Source organism: Cucumis melo, chromosome 1 (assembly GCF_025177605.1).
Source record: "Cucumis melo cultivar AY chromosome 1, USDA_Cmelo_AY_1.0, whole genome shotgun sequence".
Classification (NCBI taxonomy): Eukaryota; Viridiplantae; Streptophyta; class Magnoliopsida; order Cucurbitales; family Cucurbitaceae; genus Cucumis; species Cucumis melo.
Window position 1 is genome coordinate 22112623 of NC_066857.1, and position 24571 is coordinate 22137193.

The window sequence follows — 24571 nt, forward strand, 5'->3', positions numbered from 1 at the left end:
TTCACTAGGCATTTAGGCAGTATAAAAGAATAAACTATACATTGTAAATGAGTGTAAGTTAAACTATATCTACTTATCTACACTAGAGAATCTGTAAAGGGGAATTGAGATGGATACGAAATGGAATTATGAAATAACTTGTATAAAAGGAGTGAAAGAAAGTCTATGCATTACCAAGCGATTAAACAATTAAAGATCCTTGATGCGATATAACTTAGTTAGCGTGCTTGTGATTAAGGCGAGCACCTCTGGATGTATTTAAACACCACACTTGCTCACCTCTCGGAATCCAAATGACTAAGGTGTATTAATCAAGTTATATCTAGAACACTTCAATTACAAGACTCATAGAGTTTTACGTTTAAGGGCGACAGCCTCTCAACACATAATACCCACACTTGTTCTTCTTTTAGGATACAAATGATGGAAGTTATCTCGCCAAGGTAGAGTTTGTCTCCAAATTCTTCCTTGCGCGCATTAGCCATATCCTTGCTACTTTCTCTCTTGGGTAGTTGGCGATATACACTGGTCCAGTGCTGGAAAAAGCTTAGCTAATATGATAAAAAATATAAGCAAATATGGATGAACAGTAAAGAGATGAAAGATTGAAATTGGTATAAATATGCAATGTATTAAAGAATAAACGCCTTCACCCACTGTAAAATTATGAACAAATACATTACAAAGAAATACAAAGAATGGAACGAATAGAAATGACATCACAAGTTAGGGAAAGTGGGAAATGGGATCTTCTTCACTGAACCTCAAGCTTTCACTCGTTGACTGACAAGAGAAGATGAAGAAAAATTTTACAGATGGTGGAAAGGCTACTCCTTTCCACCACTCTCTAGGGTCGAGCCCCTTCAAGCACTTAGGTCCATTCCAACCCGGAAGGTACACATTTCTTGATGGTGATGGAGTTCTTTATATAGGCACATAGATTTATGAAAGAAATCTAATTTTCTGAACATGTCAACATCGAAAGGTTTTTGTGTCAAGTCACATCAACTCTATTTACCACTTTTGTCTTCTAGTGAACCTCTTTTTGCTTTTGATATGGTCTTTGCCTAGTCTTCGCGTGAGTTCCTCTGCGATTCGCTAGCTTCTTTTTTTATTCATAATCCTGTATTTAGACACTAAAACATAATGAAACAGGCTTGGATGCTTATGTAAAGTATATTTTCGAATATTTATGAATTTACAACACAAGCTATGCTATGCGTTTTAACACATTTCTTATGCGTTTTGCTCTCATTATTTCTACAAGTTATCACTAGGTATTCAAAATTTTATCAAATGGGAATTATGCATTGGATGTCTAGGCGGCAACCCTCCACTTGATCGCAGAGAGTGACTAAGTTGGAGTGGGGCGTGACAACTGTAGCCTAGTAAAAAAGGCGATTTTGTATGCGTAAAGAATTATGCAATGTAGGTAAGGTCGTTATTAAACACAAATACGTTCGTAAATTAAAATTGTTGAAAATTTGTGCTTACCTAGTTTACCCTTACTCTTACCGTAGATAGGTGCAAGCATAGGTGTCGAACCCAAGAGAATGAGACTAAGTAAAATTTCTTGAATAAAAGCTTTAAAGAGATGAGATTAGTAACAAAAAGAAAAGAAAAGCATTGAAAACAATTTGGGGGAAGTCAATAAGGACCAAGAATTAAGGAAAACTTTAAATTGTAAGTCAATTCACAAGAAAAAGAAATTAAAGATTGAAACTCAATAAGAAAAGTGAGGAATGAGCTTAGGTTATCAATCTATTCTTATATATGAATCAAAGATGGTTACGAATTTAATCATGCTTAATTAAGAGGGGTTCTTGATTCAAGTTTCTTCACAAGATCAACTTGCTTGATCTTGGAAGAATTTTGATCAAGACAAGAAATGAAATGATTTACATGGGGAATTAGTTTAATCCTTGCCATATTAAATAAAACCCTTAACTTATTCTTTAAAGAAAAGTAAAGTTCTCTTCACAATTTTGGCAAATCAAGAATTAATTGGGAATTAATTGTGCAATAAAAAAAATATGCAATTAATTTCAAAGAAAAATGTCAAGAATAAGGGAAATTCATCAAGCATTATTCAATTTCAAGAATTGGTGAGAAACAATCAATAATCAAGTAAATTTTTGTGTAGAGAAAAGTAATCGAATTAGTCTTTCATTAATTTTCATACCTAAGTATCTTGCATACAAATATCAAATCAAAATTGAAATCAAGAATAAATTTGACAAGAATTATTGAAATTGAGATATGGGTTTAATTCTTGATACAAAAAAATTAGGGATTCCAGCAAAAATTTACATTAAAATCAAGATTGAATCAAACCCTAATTACATGAAAAATTAAAGAAGAGAAATTCTCAAAGAAATGATTAAACCTAAGTCTACTTACATCAAGAATTTAGCCCTCCATCATAATGAAATCTGGAATTTAATTTGAAGAGAGAAGAAAATGGTAGAATGATGGATAGGATTCTGGAAATTAGGAGAGTTTTGAGAGAATTTGGGGAAAATGGTGGATTGATGATTTTTCTTCTTGATATTAGGGGTTAATAGAGCCTTATATAGAAAATAATGGAAGTAACCATTAAGTGGGCTTGAACTCATCACCACTAGGCCCAAGCACGTGTGATTTTGATGGAAAAATTGCAATATTTCGAAAAGTTGGCAAACAATTACAATAATGTCGCTCAAAAAATGAGACAAACTGTTTATGTTGGCTGGGTTTCGAACCACGGATGAGGGAGAGGCATGTGCGACTGGAGCTCCACACGTGGCACACGCTAATAGGGGGCGCACTGCTATAGAAGCGCCTGATGAAAATTTTTTATTTTATTTGCATCGACTGGAGATCGAACCTGTGACAAGGGGGACGCGCGCGAAGTAGGACTAATGATGCTTGTCACGACTTTTTAATATTTACCAATTTGCCTCTGATGCTTAATTTGCCCGTTCTCCTTCGTTTGTACTTTGATTTTAGGTTTGTATCGGAGTCTACTTTCATATTTTGCATAAAATATCAAAATAATGAACATATGCATGATATGGATTGAGAATAAGCTATCTTTAAACGAGTCAATATTTTTTCCAACTAATTACCCCTCACTTATGCTTTGTTCGTCTCGAGCAACGTAATATGTAATATCAAATAGTTAAAGCAGCATGCACAGGAAACAAACATCAACTTAAGAAGAAAAACAAACAATCATGCAAGAGATATGCTTAAAGCAATGTTACTCAATGCCTTAACAGTCTATCCAAACCTATGCTTAAACCTAGTTCAGATTATCAAAGAGATTACAAATTATCGATTAAGGTTTGGGTTTAACTAAGTTCATTCGGAACAAGCACATTTTAGAAAGACGCTCAAGTTTTGATACTCGAATGCTAGACATGCTATGAAAATATTGAAAACACCTTAGACTTATTTTCCCCTACTTATGGATCGGGAAGGATTCCTCATCTTTTTAATGGCCTCGTCAAACTAGATGCTATGTTTAGAACACTAAGAGAAGGTTGTCTAGTTTTACTTTGGTCAAAAGTGAAGTTTCTCCTAAAAGTTTTGATAATTAGGGAATCCAACACAATTACTTGACCTACCGACTTTTTACTTTTCTTACGAGCTTTTTTCTTAGGCATATTGCATTCATTTTTTTGTATTATTTTTTTAGCTCTTAGTTGCCTCACTTTTTTTTTTCATATATGCATTTACTCTTTTTGCAAGCCTCTCTTTTTTCTTTGGTATGCAGTGCAGTAACTAAGCCTTTCTAGAACCAGTAGGCTACCTTTCTATGGATCTAAACTTAGTTTCTAGTTTGATTGCTTCTTTTGAGGTGACAATAAGTTTCATCGATGCCTAATCTTTTCTAAGGGATCTAGTTCATTGTGGCTAGACGAGAGGTTCTTAATTCGTGTTGACAAGACAAAAGTGTTAAAGACTTCTCAACTTCTAAATAGAAGCTTCTATCCTTTTTTAACTCTATCTAGGCTAGATTTGGACTAAGTGTATCATAGACATATCATAATAACGCAACAAAGAAAACAAGACTAGAAATGTATCCATGCATTTATAATAGAATACACACAATCATTCAATCACAACATACATAACATTATCATTCAAGCATTTATATCTCAATATGGTATGGCTAAAAGGGTTTAAAAAAATAAAATAGCAACTCATTATTCTCATTCTATTCAGAATATTCAGTCAAAAATATATCTAGAATATGACAATTAAATCCAAAATGTGACAATTCACAAACTCGAGCTCCGCTTAAGGGTTGGGTAGATATGCAATTTTTGAAATTATTTTGAAAAAAGTACCTCATATTGAACACATGCAAGCTAAACTAATTATCAAAAAACATGTTATCCACCCCCATTTAAAAATTTACTGTGTCCTCAAAGCTTTTGAAAAGTAAAGTAAAGTGAAAGAGAAAGGAAAGGGGAACAGTGCACTCTCCTGGATGTATCTTGATGTTTGTTTGGTGGAAAGCTTGAATGGGGAAAGCAGTCAATCCTTATTTGTATGCAAAATTTGCTTTCGGTAAGATTATTCCTGAAAAAAAAATATTTCTTAGTTTTATTAGAAACTATAAACTAGAAATTAGAAAGCAAATGAAAAAAATAAAAGACAGAATTTAAAGAAAGCAAGTAAAATTGACGTCTGGTTGCCTCTAGGAAGCATAATTTTTTTAGGTAGGTTGTTCGACTGTTTATTCTTTCAACGACTCAAGTGTAGGTGGGATGGAAGAGTGTGATCTTGCATACTTGAGAAGATGTAGGTTCTCCTTCATTGAAGATTTTGAGTCTATGCCCATTTACTTTGAGAACTTTTCATGTTTTCTCACTTATAATCTCAACTGCGCCATATTCAAAGACATTAGAAACAACAAATTGGCCAATCGATTTGGATTTAATTTAGTTCGCCATGAAAGATAAAGATGAGTTATAAAGAAGCACTTTATCCCCTAATTCGAACTCTTTTTTAAGGATCTTGCTATCATGGTAAAGTTTGTTTTTCTCCTTATAGATCTTAAAGTTCTCATAAGAATCAAGCCTATCTTCTTCTAACTCACTAAGTTCTAACAATCTATTCTTGTCGGCTTCTTCAAGGGATAAGTTGTACGTTTTAATAGCCCAAAAAGTTTTGTGTTCTAATTTTATAGGAAGATGATATGCTTTACCAAACACTAATTTAAATGGTGTTATGTCTATGGGTGTTTTGTAAGCTGTCCTATAAGCCCAAAGTGCATCATTCAATCTAATGCTTCAATCTTTTCTATTGGGATTAATAGTTTTTTAAAGAATGGACTTTACCTCTCGATTGGAAATTTTGGCTTGGCCATTTGTTTGAGGATGATACGGAGTTGAAACTCAATGTTAGACTCCATATTTCTTCATCAATGCCTCGATGGTCCAGTTGCAAAAGTGGATTCTTGGTCGCTTATTATGGCTTTGGGAGTACCAAACCTAGAGAAAATGTTTACAACTAAGAAAGAGGAAAGAACAGAGGAAGAATTAGTTCTAGTGAGGATTTCCTCAACCCACTTGGAAACAAAATCTACTGTAAGAAGTATGTAAAGATTTCCAAAAGAGGAAGGAAATGGACCCATGAAATCAATTTCCTAAATGTCGAAAACTTCACAAGGGAGAATCGGTTTCAATGGTATTTCATTCCTTTTGGAAATAGAGCCAAATTTTTGACATTTTTTACATACTTTACAATATGCATAAGATCAAGGAAATAATGTTTTCCAGTAGAATTCATAGTCTAAAATCTTCATAGCAGTACGTTTATGACCAAAATGTCCTCCACATGCTCTTTCATGGCAAAAAGACAATAAAATCATGCTCATTTTCAACAATACATCTTCTAACTACTTAGTCTATTCCTATTTTCCAAAGATAAGGAGACTCCCAAACATAATGCTTTGACTCACCTTTCAATTTGCATTTTTGATTATAAGAGAAGTGAGAAGGAAGTTTACCAATTACAAGGTAATTAACAATGTCATCATTCCAGGGTGTGCAAATCTAACTTAAAGAGATACTCATCAAAGAAATGTTCCCTTAATGGATTTTTGTCTTGTTTTTGAATAATTTTACTTAGGTGATCGGTAACAGGATTGTTCATATATTTCCTATCTTTGAGTGTCAAGTTGAACTCTTGAAGTAAGAGTACCCATTTAATAATCTTTGCCTCGCTCTCTTTTTTGTTTGGAAGATATTTTATAACTGCATGATCAGTATACACAGTTACTTTTTATCCAATTATGTAGCTATGAAACTTATCAAGAGCAAAGATTATAGACAAAAACTTTTTGTCAGTTGTGGAGTAATTAGCTTGAGCAGAGTTCAGAGTTTAGAGTTCGAGATGTGAAATATATAGCATGCAATTTGTTATCTACTCTTTGTCCTAGCACTACACCTAATGCATAATTACTTGCATCACACATTATTCAAATAGTAAGTTCCAATAAGTGTTTGCAAGAGAGGAGAAGAAGTCAATTTATCTTTCAAAGTATTAAAAGCATGCATGCATTTATTAACAATTACAAAAGGGACAACTTTTTTAAGTAAATTTGTCAAAGGCAAAGCTATCTTAGAAAAGTTTTTTATGAACCTTCTATAAAATCCAGTCCTACTCAAAAAAGATCTAACATCTTTTAAACAAGTGAGGTAGGGTAAATTTTAAATTACATCAATTTTAGCTTTATCAACTTCTATTTCCTTAGATGATACTAAGTGTCCTAGTACTATACCGTGAGAGGCCATGAAATGACACTTTTCAAAGTTAAGTACTAAGTTAGTACCAATGCATCTCTTTAAAATCAACTCTAAACTATTCAAGCAAGAATCAAAATCGTTCCCATGAACTTTGAAATCATCCATTAACACTTTTTATGCATTTTCCTATGAAATCATTGAATGCATTAACATGCATCTTTGAAATGTTACAGGAGCATTACATAGTCCTAAGGACATTATTTTAAAAGCAAAAGTTCTAAATTCACATGTAAAGGTGGTCTTATGTTGGTCTACACATGCAATGGGTATTTGATAAAATCTAGAGAAACCATCTATAAAGTAAAAGTAGAATTTCCTCCTACTTGTTCAATTATTTGATCTAGAAAAGGTAAAGGGAAGTGATTTTTAAGAGTTACCTCATTTAGCTTTCTATAATCAATACACCTACACAAACTATTTGAAACATGAGTAGGAACAAACTCACCTTGGCTATTTTCCATAATGGTCATACCAGTCTTCTTGGGTATTACATGAATAGGACTTACCCAAGTGTAGATGATACTGGCGTCTTTAAGCTTCAAGACCTCTTTCTTGACAATTTTCTTCAAGGTAGGATTAAAGCGCCTTTGTGGTTGAACCTTGTTTTTTTCCCCTTCCTCAAGATGGATACGATGTGTGCAAAAGGATAGATTGAGTCTTCAAGACTCCAACCAATAGCTTGCCTATGTCTTTTCAAGGTTTCAAGCAACCTCGCTTCTTGTTCTTCGGTAAGTTCCTTCGAAATTATGACAGGATATGTTTCTTTTATCCCAAGAACACATATTTGTGGTGAGAAGGAAGAACCTTAAGCTTTATCCCATTTACCAAAGGTAAAGTTAAGTTCATTAGAATTAGAATTCTCACATTCTTTATGCAAATAAACCTCACAAGAAGAATCATTTTCTAAATCATTCTCTTTTTCAAAGTCTTCTATGTGGGTGTTTATGTCATGATCATTATCAATGCCTATGCTTTTCAAAATTTGTTCATTATCATCCTTAATGTCTCTTCCTAGATCATGTTCATTATTAGATGCAAAATTATTACCTAAAGCATGTTGTTCATGTGTTGTAACACTATCAACCAAAGCATGCTCATCATTTATACTAGTAACAAAGTCAAAGAAGATAGAAAGATCATCATCACTAGGTTTCTCCTTAGCAAATTCATTATCAACATATTCTGTAGTTGCTTGATCTATAAGCCCATTGAATTTATCATGCTCTTATAATGTCTCTAATGATTCTAAAGTATCAAGTGCACATAATGAAACATGATCATTAGAGGACTTTACATCATCAAAAATATTGAAAGACACAACATCACCGTCAAACTCAACTCTAGCAAGACCTTTATCAACATTAATTATGGCTTTAGTGGTTTTTAAGAGTAGTTTTCCTAACAGTATGGTAGGAGATGTACATGCAAATTCATTGTTCATTTCAATTATGTAAAAATCGAGGGGGAATATTAGATGTCATACTTTAACTAGGACATCTACCCCTAATGGTGAAATAAAATACCTATCGACAAGTTGAATACAAATGCTAGTCTTTTCAAGTTTATTCAATCCTAAGTCTTTGAAAATACTAAGAGGCATGACATTAATTGAAGCACCTAAATCAAGCATGGCATTAGATATGTCTTTATTTCCTATAGTACAAGGAAGTGAAAACATACCTTGATCAACACATTTTTCTGGAAGATTTGTTTTTATGAGTGAAGAGACACTTTTACTAACCATTACCTTTTCTTGGCTTCTACTCCTCCTCTTGCAAGTACACGACTCCTTAAGAAATTATCAAGAGAGGTAGGTTTACCTCTACCTTCTTGAAAACTTCAAGGAGTTCCTCATCATTCTTGAATTCTTTCCTTGGTTGAGATAACCTAGAAGGAAAAGGAGGTAGAGAATTATCAATAATATTCTTTGAATCATTATTAGGAGAAGAAGCATTAGAAAAAGAGGGGTTAGTATGTACCTTCTTTTCTTCTTTGATATTTGAATTGCTTCTTTTCAAGTTAGGTTCATTTTGAGGCAAAGTAACATCATCCTTTTTATTTAAAGCCTTGCCACTTTTTAAAGTAATAGCACTTACATTAGCATGGTTAGGTTGGGCGGGAAGTTTGCCTCTCTCTTCCATTTTAAGAACATGTATTGCTAATTGATCTAGCTTATTTCCTAACTCAAAGATGGATGCTTTCATGGTTTCCATACCATTTTTCATGACTCTAGTTGAACTAACAGTATATTCACTCAACTTAGCTAAGTTCTTTCAAAATAAGTTTTAAAACTATTTGAGCTAAGAGCTAACCTAAAGACTATGTCTTCTAAGTACGTACCCTTTGATGATGACGAGGAAGAAAAAGTGTTGTTTGGTTTGGGTACTTAAGGATCTCATCTAAGACTTGGGTTGTCCCTCCATCTAGAGTTTTAGATGTTACTCTGTGAATCATTTCTTCTATATCCTCCTATGGCACTTACTTTTTTAATCTCAGGACATTGATAATTATGATGGCCTAGCATGCCACATACTCAACTAGAGACCACCTTAGGCACTTCCACCTTCACAAAAGAAGTAAGAAGTTTAGTTATTAGATTCATTTGGTCTTTAATAGAATTATCACAAATGTTCTACTAGAAAAGTTTTGAGAGTTTTTGACCATTCTAGATAGTAATCTCCTAGCTTCGAAGAGGGTTCTATCTATCAAGGCCCCTCCCGAAGTGGCATCTATTGAGTCCCTAACCGATGACAACAATCTCGAGTAAAAATATTGCACAATGTCCCTCTCGGTCAATTGATTGTAAGGCAACCTAGCACAAAGTTCATTATACCTCTCCCAATATTCAAATAATGTTTCATTATGAGATTGTCTAGTAATTAGGAAGAATTTTTCTAAGAATCTCTTATTAAATTTTTTCCACATGGTTATGGTTTGAGGCTCTAGGTTTATAAGCCAAATTTTGGCACTATCAACAAGAGAAAAGGAAAATTCCCTAAGGTTCAATTGTTCCTCGGTTACCCCATGACGTCTAAGGAGATCACATACCCAAGAAAAGTCTCTAAGGTGTTTATGTGGGTCTTCTCCATTGAATCCTCTAAAGATAGGTAAATTCGAGATCAAATCTAACCTAAGGTGAACGTTAGTTAAGGTAGGTGGAATCACTATACCTATTGGTCTTTGATGGACATCGAGCTCATATAGTTCTCCACTACAAGAAATAACATATTCGATAGCTAACGAAAAAGGCTATAATAGAGTTTTTATACCCTTTTTAGAAAGTCCTGACAACTCCTGTTATTAAAAGTCTGAGGCTTTTTATAGCGTTTCTTCGAAGCTATAATTAATGCTATCGTAGAGTATGAAGATATAGCTTATATAGGTTGCTATAAAAACATTTGATAGCATTTTCATTAAAGCTATAATAAGTTTATATAGCTTAAATATTGTGCTATCTTTGACATATAATAGCCTTTTTTCAACGCTATAATATAGTATTTATAACTGTAATATTAAGCTATAATATAGTATATATAACCGTAATATTAAGCTATAATATCATATTTACAGCTGTAATATTAAGCTATAATATCATATTTACAGCTGTAATATTAAGCTATAATACTGCTCTTTAATTGTTTTCAATTATTATAATGATTATAATAACCTTTTGATAGCATTTCATTTCTGGCTATATAAATCTTTCTATAGCTTTAACTTATAGCTACGAAAGAGGTAACTTTTTTCTCAAAAATAATTTTTGAATTAATTAGCTTTTGATTAATTTTAGTTCAAAGACCAACTTTAGTTAAATCTATACATAAATACTTCATAGCACAATGAATACTAATAACTTCCATTCATAATGTGTTAAAATTACAAAAATAAATATTTAGTAATTTACTTAATTAAAGTTGAAGTCTAAATGATATGAAGGTAAATACAAAGTTTAGTAAATATACCAACAACACAAATCAACCCTCAAAATTCACCATAAGTGTTCAAGACTATATTATAGGTATGAGCTAACTGTCATCGTTGGTTCTTTAGTCCTCTGATTAAGAAACCATTGCATTCACCTACATAAAGCTTCCAGGCACTTTCCTAATGTCTTGATATCTGAAAGCTCACTGCCAATCTCAATTTCAGCCTATGGATATGGACATTGTCAATATAAGTGTATAAGATCAAAAGAAATGGAGACAAAATCAGCAAGATAACCTTTTTTTTTTTTTTTTTTTTTTTTGTGATCTTGGTTCTTTGGATCGAAGGAGTTGTTCAAGCACCATTCATAAGTAGAAAAACGTTGGCCAGGCTTTAGTACTCTATAGATCACCTTGAAGCAGTCATACTGTCAAAGGGGAAGCAGCAGTTAATTTAAAAGAATGATTCAGCAATTCAACAACCAAAGCAACCAAACTAGTGACAGGGAAATCATACATAGAATGTTAGTCGTAGTATCCATCCATTATCAAATACTAAAACTCATTTCAAACTTACTTTTTATCAATCAACGTCGTAACATCGGATTCTTCATTTTCCAGAGAAAAACATCCTGTAATTGGAATGCTCTTGTCCCACTGTCCAATAACAGAAGAGTGCAAGTGATAAAGATGTAATAATAACTCCAACGGATATATGTTCTCACTCGATTATAATAAAGCAATTCAGTATTGAGGACAAAAGCAACTTTATAGTTCCATACTTTGTCTTTTGACTATCATTTTTCTTGCCCTTGTCATGTGTGATTTTAGCTATTGTCTCCAACACTGCCTGTAGATATAAGAAGTAAGAATATCTGACATTTGAGAAGTCAAATAAATCTGTAATAATTTATCTCAGAGACAAATTACAATACAATTGGGAACTTATTCGCTAGCATAGAAGCTTATCAACATCTTAGGAGAGAGGAAGGGAACTTGACTGAAATATAGTAATGGGATTCCAAGTTTAACAAAGCCAAAATATATGATTGCTATTCAACAATTTGCATACCAGAATAAAGTATCTTTCTGGATATCCGCATCCAAAGAAAAATGAACATTGCCATCGTCTCACATTCACTCCTCACACAACCCACACGAAAATATGAATGACCTTCCTAGAAAAATTAATCAATTAAAAGGTTCCCCTTAGCATAGAGAATACTTTAAATGTACCTTAGGAAAGATATACTTACGTAGCTGACTTAAACATCACACTCAACCAAAGAAATTCTTTGGAAAATGACAAAAGAAGCCCAAAATCAACTTTAAAAGGTCTAGACCAATTTTAAGCTTTAATTATTTCATGCACGTCAACTCTCTAATTCAGCAACCAAAGCATATTTCAGAAAAGAACTCAATATAGAAAAAATCAAACACATCATAATAACAGTAAAAAGCAAAAGTAGACAGATAATTGCAAAGTGACTGGCAATAAAAATGCCAAGAACAAAATGTGACTCTGTCGAATGCTACATAAGAGAAATAGAGCAACACGTACCTCTCCTCTAGTAATTTGATAGCTATTGTTGTTCAACCCAGTAATTGAAGAATAGTCGTTACAGATTTACAAAGAATATGAGATACTGAAAAGGCCAAAACAAAATTGTCAACTTAAAGCAATACATAAGTCATAATTTTCAATGCAGAACCAACATTTTGAAATTGAGATGATTCTACAATTATCTTAAAATTCCTAACCACCATCATCAATCATACACAATTTTGAGATAGCAAATTGGCACAACTTGAGAAAAAGATCCAGTAAAACTGTACACTAAAAAATAAGAATTAAGAAATTGTTTTGAGGATATATTGCAAAGGCACTTTTCCTCGCTTTTAAGCCACCAAAAACAAGCAAGAATTAAGAAATTGTTTTATTGATTAACTAATGTATATATTCATTTTATTCTTTAAAAAATTCCTCAAATAAAGAACAATAAAGGCGAGATCATAGTTTCTTATATCATTCACAATTCACTATTACAAATTAGGGTTTTAACGATGCAAGTTTTGCGTCATAAAGACTTTCAACGACACAATTTTCGCGTCATTGAAGTCACTGTCAAAAAAAGCTATTTAACGACACTTTGAAAAACGTATTATTAAATATACTTAGATGACACCAAAATTGTGTCATTAATACCTTTACCTTAATGTAATAAATATGTCATCGTTATCTATAATTCGACACCAATATATTGTCATCAATACCCTTATATTGACGCACCGTTATCTATACCTTGACACTAATATATTATCATTAATACTCTTAGATTGACGTTTTAAATGTCTCACCGCTATCTATTACTCAACACGAATTTATGACATCTCACCGCTATCTATTACTCGACACGAATTTATTGTCATTAATAACCTTATATTGACGATTTAAATATGTCATCGTTATCTATACCTTGACACAAATATATTGTCATTAATATCCTTATATATTATCATTAATATCCTTTCATTGACACTTTAAATGTGTCACCGTTATCTATCACTCAACATCAATATATTGTCATTAATACTCTTATAACGACGCTTTAAGTGTGTCACCTTTCAATATAACTCGACACTTATATATTATCGTTGTAAATATTTCATTACACAAAATTGTGTTGTCAAGAAATGTACTTTAATAACACTGTTTCTGTTTAATAAATGTTTATATGTCAACATATGTTTGATATCGTTATTCTTCATTTTCGAAATACATGTTTTTCTGTCATATATTTCTTCTTTTAAAAAAGTTTAAATACTAAATTTCAGCATTACCCGCATATGTTTTGAAAGATATTTATATTGATAATAAAATTTTAAAAGATTTTACAATAATCCAAAAGATAAATTTACTGATGTGACCTAATCTAATCAAACTAACGCATAAATGAAAACTTGATTGATACTATGATCCATGAATTCTTCAACTACCTGCAAATTTGAAGAAAATGAACTTTAGCTAACATTCATTATAGAAAATGCATAAACATAAGCATAAGCATAAACGTTAAGTACATGTCAAACAAAAATCACCTTCTTAATAAGCAAACCAATAAACTTTTCAAAATAAGCGTCTAAAGTTCATAAACGTTAAGTACATGTCAAACAAAAATTAACAAATTTTAATTGCGTGAGTGAGGGAATTAACAAATTTTGAAATTTGAGGTTTTTTTATTTCGAAATTTTTTAAATGACACAAAAAATTTGTTGATAATTAACGACGTTTTAAATGTGTCAAGAAAAATTAAATTGTGTCAATTAATAATTTTCAACGACACAATTGTACCTCACCCCACCTTTTTTATTTTCAACGACACAATATCTTGATTAGTAGTGTCATTAAAACTCATTTTTCTAGTAGTCGGGAGAGGAGAAATCAGAGCGGCCAAGATTCTTCGACGACAGTCTCTTAGATTGGTGAGTTTGATGGCAATCCCTTAGACAATGTTTGCTTGTTCGATGGGGTTTGCTTGTTCGGTGTGAGATTAGTGGGTTTGACGACAGTCTCTTAGATTTGGAGATGAGTTACGTTGTTTCCCATTTTTTGGTAGGGAGAAAGAGAAAATGTTAAGCAAATTGTAAAACTCTTTTTGAATATCGCGCGAAGAGGGAACTTGAAAATTTTGAATTTTTTGGTTTTTTAATTTCAAATTTTATTTAATGACACAAAGAATTTGTCGATAATTAACAACAGTTTAAATGTGTCAAGAAAAATTAAATTGTGACAATAAATTGTGTCAATAAATAGTGTGTCCTATTTTCAACGACACATTTTACTCCTACCCTCCCCCTTTCTTATTTTTAAGGGCATAATGTTTTGATTTGTAGTGTCGTTAAAACCCAAATCTGTACTAGTGATTGTTCTCACTTCTTCGAATTGGTTTGACGTTAAAAAGATATTTCAAGAAACAGATCAACACAACAAAACAAAAATTCAATCTTTTTCCTTTTTCTTTTGAAGGACAAGGTTCAAGCACCAGCTAAACCATCTAAATATAGGACTAGGCCGACCAGTTAACCAATAGATAAAGTGTCAACAGATGATGAGGGGGAAGGACATGACAGATGATGAAACAAAACAAAATATATAAAATAAAATAAAGAAGATAAGATATTATTGGTGGTCAAACTCGTATGTAAAAAAATGGCGGTGGATCACATTATAATGCTAAACAAGCATTTCATGAAACAGTTTCTAGTAAAAAATGAAAGATAAAATTATAAATGCTAAGAGAAAAAGAGAGAGGACCTAGAAGAAAATGGATATTTTACCAACAAAATACATGAAAATTCCAGCCCCACACTTGAAGATCTGTGATTTTGGTTTCTCCAAGGTCTGTTTGAATTGAATATATGAGAATTTTATTTGCTGGTTTCAAGTTAACGTGTGTTGTTACTTTTATGTTCTTACTTTTATGTTCTTGGTATGGTGAATTTGGTTTGGCAGTCATCCATGTTGTATTCAAAACCAAACATAAATGTTGGTTCAACAACATACACAGCACCAGAAGATCTACCAAAAGAGCAACATAATGGAAAAGTATGTGCAGTGAGATAATCAAACTAGACAGTTACATTTTTATTACTATTATTATTATTGCAATGTCGTCTTCTATTATTAAACGAATGATGCATGATCATGTGAACTTAATTAATTACACTATATATACTTTATGTCGTTGTATTGTTTAATTCTATTTCAAAAAAGGCACGCAAATCCTACAATAAATTAAGTGAAACAATGGAAACCCAGAAACCAAATCATAGAAACCAAAACCATATACACAATCCAAATTTGCAATATATTTTCAAACATTGAAAATTAATTTTATATATGAAAAAAAAAGTAGTTACCGGAGTGGTGGCCTGTAAAGTTTCTGGCGGCGGGGACAAAAACGTGGTTGTAGAAGAGGATGGTAAGAAGAATGGTGAGGCCGACGACACCTTGAATTGTCATACCAATTTCAGACATGGCGATTCTACAAACATAAATTATGATATCAACAACTCTAAATAACATCAAAATCAAAACCCTAAATATTTCAAGAATCTGAAACTAAACAGCGTTCCACAAACAAAACGATTACATAACATTCTATAAACAACGTAAAAAACCCTAGAAATTTTCGTTATCTGCACAAACATGGGAACAATCAGATTCCAGATCATAAGTGAAGCAAACGAGAAGTATTTAAACTAACAGGGTGGTTTCGAAGTGGGTTTAGGTTGAAGGACGAACAGGGTGGGACCACTCAGCAGTCGTCGTTCCGACGTGGGCTTCGATTGAACGATGCACAGTGTGGCCGATTACGTTTCAGCGACAACGACGAACAGGCCGGTTACGATTCGGTGGCCGATTGAACGACGAAGAGACCGGTTACGTTTTGGTTAGCGTCGGACGATAGAGAGACAACGATAACTCGCGAATGACAATTGTTGGTTTTACATTTTGGTGGCCGGTTGAACTTGCGAAATGCGAAAAGGAGAGGAATGAAGATTAGTAGAAGAGAACGACAGTTGTGTGTGTGTGAAGAGGAAAAATTGGGTAAAAATTTAGGGTCACGAATAAAGAAGGGGAAGGGTAAAAAAATTGGTCGGGCTTAAAATTCTTTTTTTAATTATTTTTCTCTTTTTTATTCTTTTTAATAGCCCAATTTGAAATGGGCTATCTTACCATGCTATTAAAAGCCTTATTTCTTGTAGTGCTCTAAGGGTTTTTTCGAGTGTCTCTTCTTCTATTGGATTGTTCAGTTTGTTCTCTAAGGAAGGCTCTAAAGGTTCTTCAAATGATGGTTCAAATGTATAAATGTGAGATTCTAAAGATAAACAACTAGTTTTTTCTTTTCTTTTCTTTCCTTAGTCTTCTTTCATGCAAGGTTATGTCTTCAACAACTAAACTAGATGCATTGGACAACTTAATCATGCACTACAGAAAGCAAAGAAAAAGAAAATAGCATGCAATTTTTTTTATATCAAAGAAAGACTAAAAATCTAATATGTTTTTCTAAAAATACTAACAAAAAATTAAAGATTAAAGAAATATACTATGTCGTACCACTTGCCGGCAATGGCGCCATTTTTTACAAAGGCGATTTTGTATGCGTAAAGAAATATGCAATTGTAAGTAAGGTCGTTATTAAACACAAGTACGCTCGTGCTTACCTAGATTCGCTTTGACAAAAAATTATTTATAGTTTACCCTTGCTCTTACGGTACATAAGTGCAAGCACAGGTGTCGAACCCAATAGAGCACGGCTAAGTAAAATTTTTGGAATAAAAGCTTCAAAAAGATGAGATTAGTAAAAAAAGCATTGAAAACAATTTGGGGAAGTCAATCGGACCAAGAATTAAGGAAAACTTTAAATTGCAAGTCAATTCACAATAAAAAAAATTAAATATTGAAATTCAATAAAAAAAAAGTGAGGAATGGGATTCGACTATTAATCTATTCTTATCATTGAATCAAAGATGATTAAGAATTGAATCATGTTTAATTAAGAGGGATTCTTGATTCAAGATTTTTCACGATCTTGAAAGAATGAATTTTGATCAAGACAAGAAAAGAGATTATTTCCATAGATAATTAGTTTAATCTTTGCAATATTAACTAAAACCCTTAACTTGTTCTTTAAAGAAAATCGAAGTTTCCTTCACAATTTTTGACAAATCAAGAATTAATTGGAAATTAATTGTGCAATCAAAAAAATATCCAATTAATTTCAAAGAAAAATGCCAAGAACAAGGGAAATTCATCAAGCATCATTCAATTTCAAGACTGGAGAAACAGTCAAGAATCAAGTAATATTTGTGTAGAGATGAGTAATCCAATTAATTTTGCATTAATTGTCATACTGTAATCCAATTAGTCTTGCATTAATTGTCATACCTAAGTATCTTGCATATAAAAATTGAATCAAACCCTAATTACATGAAAAGTTAAAAGAGAAATTCTCAAAGGATTAAACCCTAAGCTCATTTACCTCAAGAATTTAGCCCTCCATCATCAAGAAATCTGAAATTTATTTAGAAGAAAGAAAAAATAGTAGAATGATGGATAGGATTGTGGAAATTTGGAGAGTTTTGAGGGAATTTGGGGGAAAATGGTGGATTGATGATTTTTCTTCTTGAAATTAGGAGTTAACAGAGCCTTATATAGAAAATAATGGAAGTAACCGTCAAGTGGGCCCAAACTCATCATCTCTAAACTCATCATCTCTAGGCCTAGACGCGCTTGATTTTAACGAAAAATTATAAAATTTCATAAAGTTGGCAAATAATTACAATAATGCCACTCAAGAAATGCAAAAAAAATTGTTTACGTTGGCTGGGTTTTGAGCTGAGGATGAGGAAGAGGCGCGTGCGACTGGAGCTCGACACGTGGTGTACGCTGCTAGGGGCAATGAAAATTTTTTATTTTATTTGCATCGACTGGAGATCAAACACGTGACGAGGGAGACGGGCGTGCGGAGTAAGACCGATGATGCGTGTCATGACTTTTCAATATTTACCAATTTGCCCCCTAATGTTCAATTTGTCCGTTCTCCTTCGTTTAAACTCTGATTTAAGTGATTTTCATGTCATTAGGTTCTATCGGAGTCTACTTTCATATTCTGCATAAAAATATCAAAATAATGAACATATGCATGATATGGATTGAGAATAGGCTATCTTTAAACTGGTTAATATTTGTTTCAACACCTAGTCGCATAATTAGATCAGTCTAACATGACATATTCACGAATTGACGTTGTAAGCACACAACACAACTCATAATTTGTAGAAATACAAGTTGTATGGCCTTTTAGGTAGAACAATAGAGTCAAAACGCAAGATAAAGTGTCAAAACACGTAGTTTTCTTTGCAAATATATGAAGATAAGATGATATAACTTACATAAGTCGACATACTATTTTATCATGCTTTTAGTGTTTTTATCGCAGGATAAGAAAGAAAAGAAGAAATATAGTGAATCGCAAGAAGTATTTGTACAAAAGCTAAGTGATATGAAGTTACCTGGCGATTAACATCACCAGGCGAGATGTCACTCCATCAAGCGAAGAGATTCATTTGAAGACAAGAATGGTAGTTGGAGTTGATGTGACTTAACGATGTTGCATCTGGTGTTCACATGCACAAAAGAATAGAAACTTTCCGCCAAAGTGACCTATATAAAGCCTTCATCTCTACCAAGGAACATGAGGTCTGAATGGACCAAACCCTAGAGAGCTCCATGAGAACCAGTGGAAAGGAATAGTCCCTTCGCCTTCTCTAGAAGTTCTTCCACCTCTTCCCTAGTCAACCTTTGAGTGAGAGCTTGAAGGGAGATTTGAAAGGGAGAAACCACCATTCTCTTTCCTCTAACTTGTAACTTTTGTAGCTGAGCTTCCCTTCTTACTTTCCATTTTGTACTTTCATTGTAACGTTTGACTCTTATATATTCTTATGGCCTAGAGGCCTTCATCAATCAATATATTGCACCTTTATTCATTCTCTATCTTTCATTTCTTTGTTATTCATCCTGTTGATATGTTTTGAATAGTTTAAGTTATTGTTTGGTACTTGATAAAGATTCTTTAATTATAAGTTTCATTGTGTTTAGATGAGCTTAACTCAAGCAATTGGCCAACGTTGGTCGCCAACTGCTCAAGATAGTAAATAGCAAGGACATAGCTAAATATGCATAGGAAGGAGTTTAGAGACAATCTCCATTCTGGTATTTTCACTCCAATCATTTGTGTCCCGAAAGGAGAGTAAGTATGGTGTTTAGGCGTCGAGAGGTCGCTCACCTTAAATAGAGAGTCAATATGATGCTTATAAATAAGGAAGCCTAGATGAATATCGCTTGACTTATCGATCTTTACCATTTGTATCCCGAAAGGAGAACAAATGTGGTGTTGAGGCGTCAAGAGGTTGCTCGCCTTAAATATACGATGGTCAAGAGATCTATATCGCATCAAGGACAAGCTGTCTAGCTTAGATCACCTAGAATACTAAGACTTTCCTTCATCCTTCTTAATGTAAGTTAGTTCATTTTCCACAATTACACCACTCCACTCACCTTCTACAGAATCTCTAGTGTAAATGTAGACTTAGTACACACATATACATTCACTCCATACTGTATAAATATTGTATACCATATGAATGAGAAGTAGACTTTATAACTAAAGTTTGATAGAAATTTTCTGTGTTCAACTCTGACTTATCCATGAAACCTCTCGCTTCGCTTTCACTTGGGCAAGCAAGAGGAAAACTTGTACTACATGCATATCATTAAGAATTAGCAGCACATAGATAGGACATACACCATTTATCCCATCTTTCTGTTCTAGTCATCCATTGAGTCGCTCACTTAGAACTTAGCATGGCATATCTACGAATGAACGTTGCACACCACAAATAACCAGTAGCAAGCAATGAGCTTTTAAACCTAATAGGTCTCATCTTCTGATTCTCTTGTGTAGCTTGCAATCAACAACACATTAGAAGTGAGCTATGTGTTTCAAATTTGCTAAGGATGAGCTTAATTTTGAGTTCTCCTTGTCTTCTCTAGCTTAAATCTTTAGTAATCTTCTTCTTCCTGCTCTCTCTCAGCTTCTCCCTCAATTTGGCTCTGAAATTTGGATGGAAATGATGAGGAAATGGATGAATTACAAGTTTGGCAGTGAGTGGGTCTAATACCCAAGTGTAGTAAAGTAGGCCACTTCCATTTTTGTAAAAAAAATCGTTTCCTTTTTCTTCTCTTTATTTATTTACTTTCTTATTCTCTTTTCCTTTTTCTTTTATTTCTTTGTTTATTTTAAAACAAAAACCAATAATTATTTTATTTTCATTTCTTCCTTTTTCTTTTTGATATTTATCTTATTTTCTTTTGTTTAACTTCAAAATAAAAAAAGAAACATACGTCTTTCTTTGCCATTTTTCCTTATAACAAAATAACAATCTTTAATTCTATGGTTCGAAAAGAATAAAAAGATTAAGAAAGTCTTGGATTTACAACTTACCTCCTCCTTATGAAATTTCGTCCTCGAAATTTAGAAATTCTCAAGTGAAGAGTCGAAATTTAGAAATTCTCAAGTGAAGAGTGTCAAGTACCTCCTTCTCATATAGTCTTCTATCTCCTAGGTTGCCTTCTCCACTCCGTGGTGTCTTCAAGGAATCTTCATGAGTGGGATCGTATTGTTTCTCAATACTTGCTCCTTCTTGTTGAGGATCTGAATTGCTTCTTCCTAGTAACTCAAATTTTCTTTCAGCTAAATTGGTTGCACTTGCAACACATGTGACTGATCTAAAATATATTTCCCCAACATGGATACACAAAAAAACATCATGTATTCGAACAAGTTTTGCTAGCAATTCGAATCTATAGGCTATTAGTCCAACTCGCTCCGTTACCTGATAGGGTCCAATGGATCTAGGACTCACCTTACTGATAACATATGTTTTTCCTTTAATATATGTGTCGTGAATTCTCTCCAAGAATTTTCTTTTATTGTTTTAAGACTAAAGTCAAGTGCTACTCAATATCATACAAGTTATTTTTGAAACCAAATGAATGTCCTACAAGTTATTTCAAAAATCAAATGTAGCAAACGACAATTGTCCTACAAAGTGCATGCAAAATGGTTCAAACAGTCACAAACATATATAAGAAATGAGGTCGAGTAAGAAAATCAAATTTTAGTTTAATCATATAAAAGAATGATAAACCCTCGTTGGATAACCATCGAGGGTATGTTTGGGGTGGGTGGGGGGAGGGTTTAGGGAGAAAAAGGTTAGGAAATTGGGCCAAACACGGTTATGATAAATGAAGATTAAGGTTATCCTAATCTCCAAATAACGTTATCTTCGCCTCTATTTTCTTTTCTTACAACCCTACATTATCCTACCCAAATAACTCAATCCAAATTCTATTATTGTTTTTTAAATTACTATAATCATAACCCTTCCCCCAAACATATATTGTTATAACACTACTATCATAATCCCTTCTCCAAACACACTATCGTAACATTAGCTTTCATATTTCTTCCTCCAAACACATATTATCCTAACATTGCCAATAATAACTTTTTCCCAAAACACATATTATCATAGGGTAATTATAATGAGTAGCAAATTTTAGAATAATTATTAAGTATGTAACAATATTTTAAAAAAATTGCAAATATAGCAAAGTGTATCACCGATAGACTCTTATGGTTTATCATTGATACTCTTATGATTTATCAGTCATAAACCAACATTTGCTACATGGTCTATCAGTGATATACTCTTATCATTAATAGATTTTGACAAATTTTGCTATATTTGCAATTTTTTTAAAATATTGTTATATACTTCATTATTTTAAATATAATTATTATATTTGCAACTATCTCATTATCATACCATTAAGATTATCATAATTTTAATATTATTATAATCCTTTTCTCCGTTATCCCCAAACCCATCCCAAATAAGTTAAAATTATTTTTTTTCTCCAAATCTCTCCCTACCAAATTTGACTTCTTAGCCAAATTCCAACCCGTGTTCTTATCCACCAATCACCTTCTCAATCTTCCGAAACTTAATGTTTTCATAAGGGTAGCTTCTCTTATCCTTCAAAAATTTGTGTTCCAAACGACTTCTTAATCCAGTATTTTGTATAAATCCATCCCTTGTGGAAGAAAAATCATCAGCAAATCAATACATACCCAAATAAAACTAACTACAAGGAACAACTAATGCAAACATCTGTAGATTAAATACCATAAGTTGTGAGAATGCTGCTAAATCATCAGCCCCAAAGAATTAATACTAATGATCAAAACCATCAAATATAACAAGTTGATTAACAATATATCTAAGAATTCATCTTTTAGACAGATATTAGGCAAAATCTGAACCATACAAACGGAAAATTGGGGCGAGAAATACAAGAAGGATTGAGATTTACCAAGCTTAGCAAGAAGGCTTCAAACTTCAGTTACGAAATCCAATCCAAGTCCATTTCGAGCGTTAAGAGAAACAAATAATTTCCTTGATAATTGATGGAGTCGAATTGCCCATAGAAATAATAGGTTGAGAAATGGAATCAACGTCGCTAAATGATCACAGAATATCTATTAAAAACTAATCTGAGTGATATATCAACTTGGGGAGAGAAAAAGTTATACAAATTAACAAATAAAAGAAATTTTCGAAAAGCTTGAAGTAAACTCCTCTGTAGCACGGCATGTAAGGGTCTGTACGGGAGGGATTACGAATTTACAGGACCGCCGCCACGATCTACCCCCTTTTACTTCCTTCCTCTTTTAGCCGGAGCCGTTTTCGCCGGCGATTCCACTTTCTTAGATTTCACACTTCTTGCCAGAGCCTTCTTGGCCGCGGGCGCCTTCTTTACTACCGGTTTTGGAGCTGGTGCCTTCCTTCCGGGTGAGGTTCTGGTCGAAGTCCTTGCAACCTTCGCAGGCTTTTCCTTGGCTTTCGGCTTGGGAGCGGCTTTGGTCTTTGTCGCAGCTTTGGGCTTCGCCACAGCACTGCTTTTTGACTTGGCTGGAGCAGGTTTAGGTTTAGGAGCAGCTTTGGGTTTGGCAGCCGTCTTAGGCTTCGGCTTTGCAGCAGCTTTCGGCTTCGCAGGAGACTTAGCCACAGCTTTAGGCTTAGCTACGGTTTTAGACCTCGGCTTAGCAGCTACAGGCTTCTTCACAGGAGAAGCAGGTTTCGCAACTGCCGGCTTAAGCTTAAACGAACTCTTAACCTTCACCAACTTCCCGGAGGCGAGAAGTTTCTTCAAATGGAATAACAAAAGCTTCTTAAAGTTAGATGGAAGTTGCTTTTGCTTTGTTTCAATAAACTTAGTGATCGCATACTGACTCGAACCAGTCCTTTCCTTCAACGTAACAATCGCATCCTTAATCATCTGAAATCAAAACACCAAACAAAATCAACAAAACAGATCCAATACACCTAACATTAAATTCAAAAGAAAATTCAAATTCGATTGAGCAACACACCTCTTCATATGGAGGATGAGTTGGAGGACTTCTTGGTTTTCTATGAGCAGCAGGTTTCTTCTCTTTAGGCTCTCTCGACTTCTTAGACTTCGCAGCTTCGTTGGCCGGATTTTCTTCCGCTTGTTCGGCGTTAGTCAGCTCTGCCGCATACTCCACCGGCACCACCGGTTCCTCAGTAGCCATTGGAGTAGAAACGAAATCAAATCCAACAATATGAAAGTAGAATTAGGGTTAAGGGAACAGAAGAATTGAATTGGATTAGGGTAGAAGAAGAAGAAAATTATCGAAATGAAAAATTGGGATATTAAGAAAAGAGAGGAAGCTAATACGTTGCTGGTAATTTCGTTGCGATGAAATGACTAAAATGTTTAAAGGTTAAGTAGTCGGCTTGTCATGTTCAACAAACAGATACTCAAATCTGATTGGATTTGGGCCTATCACGCGGATCACTACCTTTTCCAAGTTTAAGTTACGGTGGTTTGATCAAACGTCGACGGTTAATAGCGCTAGATTTGGGTGGCATTGATGGAAAGAGTTTGGATGGGGGAGGAATTTGAGAAAAATTGGTTGTGCTTTTAAGCTTGATTAATATAATCATAACTTCTACTATACTTGATTGATTTAAGTGCGGTTTTTTCATTTAGTAGTTTATTATAATAGCTTTCTAATGAATATTTTTTCATGCAATTTTGTTGAGAAATTGAAAAGATGTTTGGTTTTCAATGTAAAGTCTTCATGTTTAGGATTTATCACGATGATATTCGATGATATTGTGGTTAGGCTA

The 24571-nt window shown here is 33.4% G+C and overlaps 1 protein-coding gene and 2 long non-coding RNA genes across 5 annotated transcripts; all 3 read right to left on the reverse strand.

Annotated features, from left to right (window-relative positions):
* Nucleotides 1–10702: 10702 nt before the first annotated feature.
* Nucleotides 10703–12491, reverse strand: LOC103489694 (uncharacterized). Its single transcript, XR_001762628.2, has 4 exons — nt 12285–12491; nt 11506–11573; nt 11301–11380; nt 10703–11151 (listed from the first exon to the last, which is right to left on the reverse strand). It is a non-coding gene; the product is annotated as an uncharacterized LOC103489694 (long non-coding RNA).
* Nucleotides 12492–13571: 1080 nt separating this feature from the next.
* LOC103489695 (uncharacterized) lies at nt 13572–16392 on the reverse strand. Of its 3 annotated transcripts, XR_001762618.2 has the most exons (4): nt 15991–16331; nt 15644–15768; nt 15201–15302; nt 14925–15125 (listed from the first exon to the last, which is right to left on the reverse strand). It is a non-coding gene; the product is annotated as an uncharacterized LOC103489695 (long non-coding RNA). The 3 variants fall into 3 exon arrangements; XR_537661.3 differs by lacking the exons at nt 14925–15125; nt 15201–15302 and adding an exon at nt 13572–13720 and having other exon boundaries at nt 15991–16392; XR_007815774.1 differs by having other exon boundaries at nt 14925–15302; nt 15991–16330.
* A 6479-nt stretch (nt 16393–22871) lies between these two features.
* On the reverse strand, nt 22872–24342 carry LOC103489696 (histone H1-like). Its single transcript, XM_008448961.3, has 2 exons — nt 23788–24342; nt 22872–23693 (listed from the first exon to the last, which is right to left on the reverse strand). Exons 1-2 carry the CDS (start codon nt 23968–23970, stop codon nt 23070–23072), a joined length of 807 nt encoding a protein of 268 aa, XP_008447183.1. The 5' UTR covers nt 23971–24342; the 3' UTR covers nt 22872–23069.
* Between the last annotated feature and the right edge of the window lie 229 nt (nt 24343–24571).